The 12,716-nt window shown below is 37.0% G+C and overlaps 2 protein-coding genes across 2 annotated transcripts in view; one reads left to right on the forward strand and one right to left on the reverse strand.

The window, feature by feature from the left end:
- LOC127643313 (excitatory amino acid transporter 1-like) overlaps positions 1-12,716 on the reverse strand; it is a 131,996-nt gene that overhangs the window by 53,119 nt on the left and 66,161 nt on the right. The window lies entirely within an intron of this gene.
- LOC127643316 (serine protease FAM111A-like) lies at positions 3,742-10,485 on the forward strand. The gene is made up of 6 exons (XM_052126004.1): positions 3,742-3,815; positions 5,622-5,711; positions 5,867-5,929; positions 6,386-6,442; positions 6,568-6,633; positions 8,674-10,485. The coding sequence occupies exons 2-6, from the start codon at positions 5,643-5,645 to the stop codon at positions 10,372-10,374; spliced, it is 1,956 nt and encodes a 651-aa protein (XP_051981964.1). The 5' UTR covers positions 3,742-3,815; positions 5,622-5,642; the 3' UTR covers positions 10,375-10,485.

Below are 12,716 nucleotides of genomic sequence, written 5' to 3' on the forward strand. Positions count from 1 at the left end.
ACCGTCTGATATGATGTTGGAAATTTGAATGCTTCAAGTAATATTGTGCGATTGCATGGGATTTTAGTTGTAGTATTTACTAGTTTCACATTGTTTTTCATCAGGTGAAACCCCGTGTTAGCATCTGCAGCCTTCGCTTGCTCGATGATAACACTAAAAATGCTACTTTCTATACTTGCTAAATCATTTTTTTACATAATAGTTAACCATTTTTATCACACATTTTATATTCATATTTATTGGTGTATTTAAGTTTGATATGTTCAGTTTAAGTTTGCTAAATGTTAAGTTTTGTCTGTCTGTATGTAATGTCTAATGCACAACTGTAGTTCCCTTTCGATTCAGTTCACTTCGACATTGCTATGGGGAAAGGTACTTTCCTCCAGGACCCGGTTGAAACCCTGTACAATAATGCCTATATTCCGATTGGCAATGGTGTTTTGAGCCCTGCCCCTTCGGGCGCGAACTTGGCCTATATAAGCGGGCGCTCAATTACCATTACTTCAGATATTTCTGACTGTGGGACAGACGACATTACTCTTCCCTCATTTGTCTGAAGTAGTAGTGCAGCCAGCTTTTACAATCGTTCCCTTCATCTCAGGAAACCTAGGATACATACGTAATATATACATATGTGACTCATATATATACAGTGAGGAAAATAAGTATTTGAACACCCTGCTATTTTGCAAGTTCTCCCACTTGGAAATCATGGAGGGGTCTGAAATTGTCATCGTAGGTGCATGTCCACTGTGAGAGACATAATCTAAAAAAAAAAAAAATCCAGAAATCACAATGTATGATTTTTTAACTATTTATTTGTATGATACAGCTGCAAATAAGTATTTGAACACCTGTCTATTAGCTAGAATTCTGACCCTCAAAGACCTGTTAGTCTGCCTTTAAAATGTCCACCTCCACTCCATTTATTATCCTAAATTAGATGCACCTGTTTGAGGTCGTTAGTTGCATAAAGACACCTGTCCACCCCATACAATCAGTAAGAATCCAACTACTAACATGGCCAAGACCAAAGAGCTGTCCAAAGACACTAGAGACAAAATTGTACACCTCCACAAGGCTGGAAAGGGCTACGGGAAATTGCCAAGCAGCTTGGTGAAAAAAGGTCCACTGTTGGAGCAATCATTAGAAAATGGAAGAAGCTAAACATGACTGTCAATCTCCCTCGGACTGGGGCTCCATGCAAGATCTCACCTCGTGGGGTCTCAATGATCCTAAGAAAGGTGAGAAATCAGCCCAGAACTACACGGGAGGAGCTGGTCAATGACCTGAAAAGAGCTGGGACCACCGCTTCCAAGGTTACTGTTGGTAATACACTAAGACGCCATGGTTTGAAATCATGCATGGCACGGAAGGTTCCCCTGCTTAAACCAGCACATGTCAAGGCCTGCCTTAAGTTTGCCAATGACCATTTGGATGATCCAGAGGAGTCATGGGAGAAAGTCATGTGGTCAGATGAGACCAAAATAGAACTTTTTGGTCATAATTCCACTAACCGTGTTTGGAGGAAGAAGAATGATGAGTACCATCCCAAGAACACCATCCCTACTGTGAAGCATGGGGGTGGTAGCATCATGCTTTGGGGGTGTTTTTCTGCACATGGGACAGGGCTGACTGCACTGTATTAAGGAGAGGATGACCGGGCCATGTATTGCGAGATTTTGGGGAACAACCTCCTTCCCTCAGTTAGAGCATTGAAGATGGGTCGAGGCTGGGTCTTCCAACATGACAATGACCAAGCACACAGCCAGGATAACCAAGGAGTGGCTCTGTAAGAAGCATATCAAGGTTCTGGCGTGGCCTAGCCAGTCTCCAGACCTAAACCCAATAGAGAATCTTTGAGGGAGCTCAAACTCCGTGTTTCTCAGCGACAGCCCAGAAACCTGACTGATCTAGAGAAGATCTGTGTGGAGGAGTGGGCCAAAATCCCTCCTGCAGTGTGTGCAAACCTGGTGAAAAACTACAGGAAACGCTTGACCTCTGTAATTGCAAACAAAGGCTACTGTACCAAATATTAACATTGATCTTCTCAGGTGTTCAAATACTTATTTGCAGCTGTATCATACAAATAAATAGTTAAAAAATCATACATTGTGATTTCTGGATTTTTTTTTTTAGATTATGTCTCTCACAGTGGACATGCACCTACGATGACAATTTCAGACCCCTCCATGATTTCTAAGTGGGAGAACTTGCAAAATAGCAGGGTGTTCAAATACTTATTTTCCTCACTGTATATACGAGTCATGGGTCAACAGGCTGATGACTTGAATGAGCTTTATTGCCAATTATGCTTAAACACACAAGGAATTTGTCACGGTGACTGAAGCTTCCAGTGCAAATGCAACCGTATATACATAAATGCATACATATAGTGACATAACAGATGAAACACGTAAAACTTGAGCTCATTGATGTCATTAAGTCTGCTTTTTTATTCCATCCGTTACGCCTGGTTGGAGGCTTCCTTAAACATTTAGTTCATACGTAGGGTTACGTCCTACCTAAGTTTAATGGTGCAATGCTCAAATATTTAGTAGTGCATAAATTGTGACTTAGTCCCCATTTACTCCACAACTAGGCTAATGTACTGTACGTATAGCTGGTGCAACCGGCTCCTGGATCCTGAATGACTCCACTGCTGCCACAGTGCTGTTCAGAATGGTGAGTGGGGTCGATGCTGGGGTATTCCTCCTAAAGTCCACTATCATCTCCATTGTTTTAAGAGTGTTCAGCTCAAGGTTGTTTTGGCCTCACCAGACGGCCGACTGTTCAACTTCCCTTCTGTGTGCAGACTCGTTGGAATTTTGGATGAGGCCGATGACTATAGTGTGTGATGACTTTCCAGACTCTCCTGTTTCCTTCAAACTTTAGTTTAAATTGTGAAGGGTAAACTTCAATGGGAGATCACAGCAAATAGTAGACCAAAAAGAAAATGGCCACTATTACGTTTGAATGACTTTCCAGAATAGTTAAAAAAATAGGTAGCGGTGGATTAAGAGAGTAAAGTGGGCGAAGATGACGTATTTACAGTCAATCTCTCAGCAGCTGTATTATAAACCTCCTCGCAGCTGTGGAAATTAATTTTTAAATCTAATTCCAGGGTAATATAACACAAAGCATAATGTTATAAATGTACACTCAATATTTAAAAAAAATTATAATGTAAAAACAAAAATGCGAGATTTACGCTGCTAAATAAGGCGGGAATGCGTCATCAGAGTCTGGCGGGAATGCGTCAGCAGAGTCTGGGGAAAAGGTAGCCTATATTTATAAATGTGTAAAAAAATAAAAATGACGACCATACACAAAGATGACGAATAGACGCTTTTGAAACCCATAAATCATTTATCTATGCCAATGTTTCCCAAATTGAAAACTTAAAAAATGTAGTCTCAGTCCGGAGCTCTGATTTATTTGGTGGAATCTGTGCCGCAGCACAGTGTTTGGAGAAACACTATTGTTGTCTTTCTATAGGTTTTTCAAATCATATTCTTCTATTATATCAAAGTTTTTGTGCATTTTTACTTTTCGTCATTATAAGGGCATCTGTATAAAAAAGAAACGCATTGTGAAATGCAGAACACTTGGGTTTCACTATCAAATACTTCATCTTTAATCCATATATGGCTACATTTCCGGGGCTGTGCTATAAAACATCTCGCGAGAAATTCGTCATTAATAAATTCGAATAGTTTTGGCGGGAGGGATTGACGTGATCGACTGCGAAGAGAGAAGACGCGCTCGATCCAGACTCACCTGTTTCCTTCAAACTTTAGTTTAAATTGTGAAAGGTAAACTTTTTGTACAAACTATGATTTTGTTACCACAGAGTTTAAAAATATATAGCTTTGCGAGTGATTAATTCCAGTAATATGTTAAATGTGTTCACGTTGTTGATATTGTTAAAAAAAAAATATATATATATATATATATATATATATATATATATATATATATATATATATATATATATATATATATATATATATATTATATATATATATATATATATAGGCCTATATATATATATTTTTTAAAATTTTTTTATTAACTGTCGCAAAAGCATAAGAGCAATACAGATAAACATGAAAAAAAAAGACAAAGATACACAAATACAAATAAGTTGCCAGGATACAAAAAAAACAAGAAAAATGCAATGCATTTACTTTAAGAGGACAAAAAGGATGAATATAATGCTTTGGGATTAACATAGCTTTGGATGGTTTCCATGTATTTGTCTAGATCATCTTTGTTGATATTGTTAAATGATAATAATTCTAAATTGCTTGTATGAAAGAATCTGTACGTGAACGAGTCTTATTCACTGATGTCTTTCGTTTATTACAGACATTTTTCGCACTTTAAAACGCGGAAGTAAACGATTGCAGGGTAAACTTCAATGGGAGATCACAGCAAATATTATTTGCTCTAAGACCAAAAAGAAAATGGCCACTATTATGTTTGAATGACTTTCCAGAATAGTTAAAAAAATAGGGAGCGGTGCTGAGTAAGGGCCCTAAAGTGGGCGAAGATGACGTATTTACAGTCAATCTCTCAGCAGCTGTAATATAAACCCCCTCGCAGCTGTGGAAATTAATTTTTAAATCTAATTCCAGGGTAATATAACACAAAGCATAATGTTATAAATGTACACTCAATATTTAAAAACAATTATAATGTAAAAAGAAATTGCGACATTTACGCAACTAAATAAGGCGGGAATGCGTCATCAGAGTCCGGGGAAAAGGTGACGACCGATTAGTAAAAATGACGACCATACACAAAGATGACGAAAAGACGCTTTTGAAACCCATAAATCATTTATCTATGCCAATGTTTCACAACTTGAAAACTCTCAGTCCGGAGCTCTGATTTATTTTGTGGAATCTGTGTTTGGGAAACACTATTGTTGTCTTTCTATAGTTATAGATATAAGTCGACTCAAGAAGTTGACAAGATCGAGAAAGAAAATGTTATCATAGTTTTAATACAGTTACTGTACTTCAATTATGGTATTTATAGTCAAATCACAACCACAAGAATTTACCGTGGTTTTAATATGGTAACTGTTGTTCAATTGTGGTATTTATTGTCAAATCACAACCACAAGAATATACCATGGTTTTACTAAAAAAAAATAAAAAAAATAGTTACTGCATGTTAACTAGAGTGAAATCATGGTTAAGGCCATGTTTGTTAGCATGGTTTGAAAAATCATACTTGTTCCACAAATTAACCTTGGTGTTGCTATAGTAAAACTCTAGTAACCTTTTGTTTATTTTTGCAGAATTTTTTTTTTATCGTAGTAGTTTTTCCTGTATTATTATGATGCCATACTGCTAATATCATAGTTCAACTATGGTTACTGCTCATAAGGGATGCATAAATGTTATTCAAAGGAAACTCAAAATAATTGCAAGGTGAGAAATAAACATTGACAAAACTGAGCATTAAGGAAGTTGGCAACAATAGTTTCCTGGGTAGACTGAGAAAAACTGTACCATAAAACAATGATTGCATAGCAGCGTGTGTGTGTGTGTGTGTGATATGCATCACTTTTTTTGTGAGATATTAATCATTCTTTGGCCTCTTCACAGAAACCCTGCATTACCTTTAACATGCCTCGAGCACAACCACCCAAGAAAATGCAAAGGAGTTCCATGAGCATTTTGGACTTTTTTCCTCCTGTAGGTGACAATATGCAAAACATCAAAATTCACGGGTCATGTATCTGATTAATAAACAATGCTGTGCAAACATCTCAGCTTTCAAACTTTCTATCTAAACATTGTATTGTACCGTTTTAGTGTAAACAGTGATGTTTGTGCAATTTCTATTTCAGAAAAAGCAGACTGACCACAACATTGATGCCAGAGAGACGCCACAAACTTGTGACAATGATCAGGTAAGATAATGATTCAGGCCTAAGAAGCCAATATACTTTAGGTGAACTATCAATGTATATACATCAAGTCCAGGTGAATGAGAAAGCTATTTTTGTGTATGTGTTCATCTATATTTAAAAATATGAGCAATATGTTTTAATGTCCCTTGATTAAAAAATTCTAGAAGTCTAAAAATCAAATGAAATTTTAGTGCAGAAATATCCACACCTTCTAAAGCAATACTATTGTTTTGATGAAGGAACAAACCGAAATTAAGTAATTGACGGGAAATTTCTTTCTCCGCAGCCTCTCAAAACTCATTCGCTATTGCATAATTTCAATACTGTACATTGCATGAAGTTAAATACCAAAAGCCATTGGTTCTTGTGTGTCATGAATGGGCCTGATGGGCCCATTTTTAATAAATGCCATTCAATACAATTGGCATTTGAATATTTCTACCACCATTCTTGCAGGAAAACATGGATCATAGGAGTAATACAGAAGCAAAAAACGGTCATGAACTGCCGAAGGTTTGTTTCATATTGCAAAGTTATTGATCATCACTGAATACAATTTGATGTATGTTTTCTGATTGCATATCAACCACTATGCATACTTGGGGTGCACTTGTCTAATACGGTTGGCATTCTTTTAGGAAAAGATGGGACATTTTTGTAAGGCGGAAGATAAAGATGGACTATCAAAAAGCCATTTGCAGCAGGTAAGTGTTTCAATAAATTGGGTAAGAATACCTCATGTAAGTAAATATACACTCACCGACCACTTTATTAGGTACACCTGTACATATTTATGTGATTATCTAATCAGCCAATCATGTGGCAGCAGTGCATTGCATAAAATCATGCAGATTCAGTTAATGTTCTCACCAACCATCAGAATGGAGAAAAATGTGATATCAGTGATTTAGACTGTGACATGATTGTTGGTGCCACATGGGCTGGTTTGAGTATTTCTGTACCTGCTAAACTCCTGGGATTTTCACACACAGCAGTCTCTAGAGTGTAAAGAGAATTGTGCGCGAGAGAAAAAACATCCAGCGAGTGGCAGTTCTGTGGGCGAAAATAGCTTGTTAATGACAGAGGTCAGAGGAGAATGGCCAAGCTGACAGGAAGGTGATGGTAACCCACATAACCACAAGCATTTCTGAACATGCAACGTGTTGAACATTGAGGTAAATGGGCTACAGCAGCAGAAGACCCTTTTGGGTACCACTATTGTCAGCTAAAATCAGGAAACTGAGACTGCAGTGAGCACAGGCTCACCAAAACTGGACAGTAGATGGTTGGACAAACATTACCTGGTCAGACAAATCTCAATTTCTGCTGCGACATATGGTAGGCTCACTGCAGCCTCAGCTTTCTGTTGTTGGCTGACAGAAGTGGAACCCGGTCTTCTGCTGTTGTAGCCCATCCGCCTCGAGGTTCAAAATGCTGTGCATTATGAAATGCTATTCTGCTCACTAAAATTATACAGAGGGGTTATCGTAGTTACCACAGCTCAAGCCAGTCTTGCCATTCTCAGTTGACCGCTGTCATTAACGAGCCATTTACGCCCATAAAACTGCCGCTTTCTGGATGTTTTGTGTTTTTCGCACCATACTCTGTACAGTCTAGAGACTGTTGCGCATGAAAATCCCAGGGGTTCAGCCGTTCCAGAAATACTCATACCAGCCTGTCTGGCTCCAACAATCATGCCATGGTTGAAATCACTGAGATGAAATGTTTTCCTATTCTAATGGCTGATGTGAACATTTAAGTGAAGCTCCCGATCTGCATGATTCTATGCATTGCACTGCTGCCATATGATTGGCTAATTATATAATCGCATGAATAAGTAGGTGTACCTGTTTAACCAATTTGACCTGTCAGGACATTTTAATTAGAGTTGTTGCCTTGCAAGGCCACCAGAGTGCAGTCATAACTCATAACATAAAGTCAGTTTTGAGAATGCTGGACTTGTGGATACACAGTCAAATGTTTAGAGGCCCAGTGCGATTGGATATCTTCATGTATAGCTGACAACGGCACCCAAAATTAATCAGAAATTCATGGACATGTTATGCTTTTTCCCAGACCTTTTATCATTTATTTTTGGTACTTTTTTAATGCTTTGTAAAGCATTTACTGTTTTATCCTTGTCCCAGACCTCATACTTTCAATATTACACTGGAAATCTATTACAAAAATACAAATTATTACAGCTTTAAAACTATGATAATATAAACAATTTCAGTAAGTAATTGTGTGAAAATTATTTCCACCACACCAAACAGTTCCTAATTAATTTTTTCAAAAGTTGGTGTACTTGTTAACCAAGTTGACAAATGTCTGTGGTGAGCATGCTTGAGATGTTTTTAGAAAACAAAAGAAGTTCAAAGTAAATATAATTTGTGAGGAGAGTTACTGGTAATAATTTTCAATTAAGCTGTAATTTGGCCAAATTATGCAAAACGTGAAAATATTGTTTAATCGTGTGTATTTGCAATACTAAAACTTTTATAGATGAAATTACACTTGGCAAGACAAAGGGGTCTGTCGTTTTATAATAAATATACATATTTTAAACAATACAGAATTTTGAGATTTGTTTGGAATTTTCATGACGTCAAAAATGACAAATCATTAAAAATTGGACAAGTTCGAAATGGCATACTACTCTTACTACTTCTGCCATATCTGCCTATATCAGTAAGGGTCGTATGCCATTTTGAAGTTAGCCATTGTTTTTCTGAACTTAACAGGAAGCAGAATGGGAAAACCACACTTTCCAGTTCTGTTACGAAAAGGAGAAATATTCGTTGGTTTGCGACCCATCCTTTAATGTGCTTGATGCTCTGAATAAAAGCGACTTTTTCAAGAACATTAAATCAAAAAAGAACAACACCGAGAAAGAAGTACTTATCCAAAGACGCTCCAAAGGAGGAGTCCCTACAGCTGCGGTGAAGACAGATTTCCCCAGCTGTCTTTTTGAAAAAGATGAAATCATTGATGTAACCTTCATCAAAAATGATGGAAATGCTTCTACAAAAGCAAAACCAACTGCTGCTATTTCATGCCTAAAAACACCTGAAAAGTTTGTCACCTTCTACATAAAAAAAAAAGGAGGCGAGAAAGTTAAACGTTTATTGAAGAGCAATGCCCTGATGCGAGAAGTTGACTATGTTTGTGTTTATGCATTAAAAGTCGAGAAACAAAAAAAAATAAAAGTGAAAACTGCTCTGAAGCGTGATGGACGATTTATCAATGTTATATATAAGAAACAATGTGCACTATCTGAGTTTGGTAGCAAGACGATTCATGCTTTGTCACACCCTGTAGAACATCTTGATGGAAAGGTTTTCCAGGTAGTCGTTGTCAGTGACACCATCCAGATAGATAGCCAAGAGGATTTTACACCTGTTCACACTGAATCTATTGTAGCTTCAGAAAATGCTGTCCAAGAAAATGGGTCAGGCCAGAATCAAGACAAATCTGAGAAAGAAACCCCTCAAAATGGAAACACAAAATCCACAAATTCTTCTCCGAAGAGATGTGTCCCAGAATCCATTCCAAACTCTGAAGAGATTCTAAAAATTTTGCGTAATCAGTATAAAGATTTACTGCAGACGCTAAAAGAGCGAGAACAACTCCGGGACAAACCACAGGTCCAGAAGTTCTTTAGAGCTGAATATGATAAAAGCGTTCAGAGTTTCACTGAGGTGAAGAAAGTTAAGCGGCTTATGGAGTTGTCTGAGTCTGTATGTCTGATTATGGTGGAGGACTCTCCCAAAGGAACTGGCTTCCTACTCTTCGACAGATTTATCCTCACCAATGCTCATGTTATTGGGGACTTTGACCCTTTCTCAAGGAAACTTTCAAAGCCCTTCACAGCAGCTTTTGGAAATGAAGATTTGGAACAAAATAAGATCAAGCGTGTATCCATCAAGGAACATGTTATAGCTTACTTTAATGGAACAAATGACATGAATGTGCATCTTGACTATGCTCTTCTTGAATTGAACATTGATGAAATGACCGACTATCCTAAATTACTGAGTCGTTTCAACTGTGGCCCTACTCCTAACAGAGGTGGGATCTGCATTGTGGGACATCCTGGTGGTGGTGTGAAGAGAATGGACCCCTGCTTCATCATTGCAAGAGAGAATCGACAGGAGGCTGAAACGAAACACTTATCTGAGAATGTCGAATTCATTCATGTCATTACACAGAAGTCTATTGCAGAGAAATGGGACATTCATGAAAACCAGATCACTTATGACTCTTGTTTCTTTCATGGATCTTCTGGCTCCCCAGTTTTTGATGAAGACTGTTATCTGATTGGTATGCACACTGGTGGATACGTGTACCCAGGAAAAGGAAAATTTAGGAGTGTTATGGAATATGCCTATTCCATGCAGTCCATCATGGAAAATGTTATCAAACAGGTGATAAATGAGTGGTAGATCTGACATCTTAAATTTACTGTCTGATTTTAAATCTTTACGTTTAAATTTTGACTTGAGCAATGATGTGGAAATGACAGAAGAACCACAAAATCAGGAAGACAGGATCTGAAAAATGGGACCGCGGAGTCCAGATGGAAGCCACCCCTCACGTTTCGGTGTCTATTGCTTTGGAAGGAAATCTCAAATGCATCATGTTTTCTTTGATTTCCATGTATTTTGAAAATATATGAATTTATGCAAATTTTTTCCATGTATTATGTACAGTATTATTCAATTATGTATGAATTGTAAGTTCTGAATGAACATTAGAAAATTCTAGGCAAATACTTCAAATCATCTTTCTATATATGCATGACTTCATATTGCCATACTTCTCTATTTCCATGATTTGCCCAAATGGTCTTTGATTGATCCAGTGTAATGAATGTCACACTCTTTACAAGACATCTTTTATTTTTTCCAGTTTGTGTTGCACTTTATGCCACACTTGCACTATATAATCATGCGTGACCATTTTTAGTCTTAATCTTGACAAAGAATGATTGTGAATTGAATATTATATTAAGATTGATTTATTTTTATTTTTTTTATTGATATTCTCATTGCATCTCTGAAGAAGGCTTACATGTGTAAAATCAGTCTATATGACAAACGAGTGATGTAATATGAGAAAAAAATGCATGCAATAAAAAGTGTAACTCAACTAACTATTGTGGCTTCATTTTGACAATACTGGAAATCCGTGAAGACATTTAATTTATCAAGGTAGATGAATTACACTAAACAGGTTTTTTATAAATAAATAATACTCCTACTGGTTAGTAAAAAGGAACGCTTCAGAGATGTATTTGTGATGACCAATCAGTGTAGACCAACGACTGTTTCACATTGCACACTGAAGCAGCACGTTTGCAAAGCTACAGCGTAACTACAGCAGCAGACTCGCTAGTGCTTTCACATTTACATTTATACATTTGGCAGATGCTTTTATCCAAAGCGACTTACAGAGCACTTATTACAGGGACAATCCCCGCAGCAACCTGGAGTTAAGTGCCTTGCTCAAGGACACAATGGTGGTGACTGTGGGGATCGAACCAGCAACCTTATGATTAACAGTTATGTGCTTTATCCACTACGCCATCACTCGACTTTATATTGAATAGTGATATCTCTGCTCAATCATCAGCTAAAACGTTTAATTGTTGAATACTTTATTCATAAGAATAAAGACCGAGTAATTGCATCTTCTGTTATGCGAAACAATATTTAAAGTCTCGTTGGCCTCCTCATGTACAAATGTAGTATCTCCACTGAATGATTATGTTTGTAAGTTACTGTTTACAAACAAATGTGCCGCTCTGCCACTTCTAGGTTCGTTCAGTGGAAGCTTTGCACAAACAGCTGAAATTGGGCAAAAAAATGAAGGTGTCCTGTGGAAGTCCCCTTTGCTGTAGATTAATTCCCCATTTCATATGTCACATTTCTCAGGCTTAAGAAGTGTATGAGTGTATTTATCAACCTGTACATGTCCAACATAATCATACGAGCCCATTAAATGTGAATCAGGCGTATTTATTAGGAGAAATGGTTTGAATTCATAAAACTGATGATTACACATCTTGTATATTATTTAATATATTTGTATATACTTAAATAATTGTCAAATCTAACAGTGCAGTCAATAATTATGACAATCTTTTCAAATTATTCCCATTCAATAGAATTTGAGATTTAATAATGTTCAACTTGACATGGCAATTGTCCTGAAGATCGTCTCACCCACAGATTACATGTGAAATTACATATCATTTGTTACATCCCAAAAACTGGTGCATGTCTGCTAACTTTGCTTTACCAGTGACATCTTTGTGAAAGACAGGAGCACAAAGCATGATGCCATATGATTTTCTTTCATATGCAAAGATAGAAAGGGATATCTGTAGATGTTCCCTTCACTTGACAAAATTGGTGCATTTGTAATGCCCTACAACGCTTGAATGCTGTGAAGACAAATGACTCCTGTCATCTTGAAAGAGATGAGATTGTACTGTAGATGTATCTTAACAAATGGTGGAAGTGCAAATAATGTCAACAAATACGATTCCAAATGTTCAAATATATTCTACTACTACTAGTCACAAAAATAAAAATGCATGTATGTACTGCCTATAGGCTATAGTGGGATAACAAATTATAATATGGCTTTGACTAACTTCAATAGTATCAAAACAAGACATTTGGTAAATGCAAAGCTGAAAGAGAGAATAGACACACCACACCCATAAAGAAAAGGGTTTAAGTTTCTGTTTCCTTATAATAAAAGACGTCACACTCGTACA

This window comes from Xyrauchen texanus, chromosome 4 (genome assembly GCF_025860055.1).
Source record: "Xyrauchen texanus isolate HMW12.3.18 chromosome 4, RBS_HiC_50CHRs, whole genome shotgun sequence".
NCBI classification, from domain to species: domain Eukaryota; kingdom Metazoa; phylum Chordata; class Actinopteri; order Cypriniformes; family Catostomidae; genus Xyrauchen; species Xyrauchen texanus.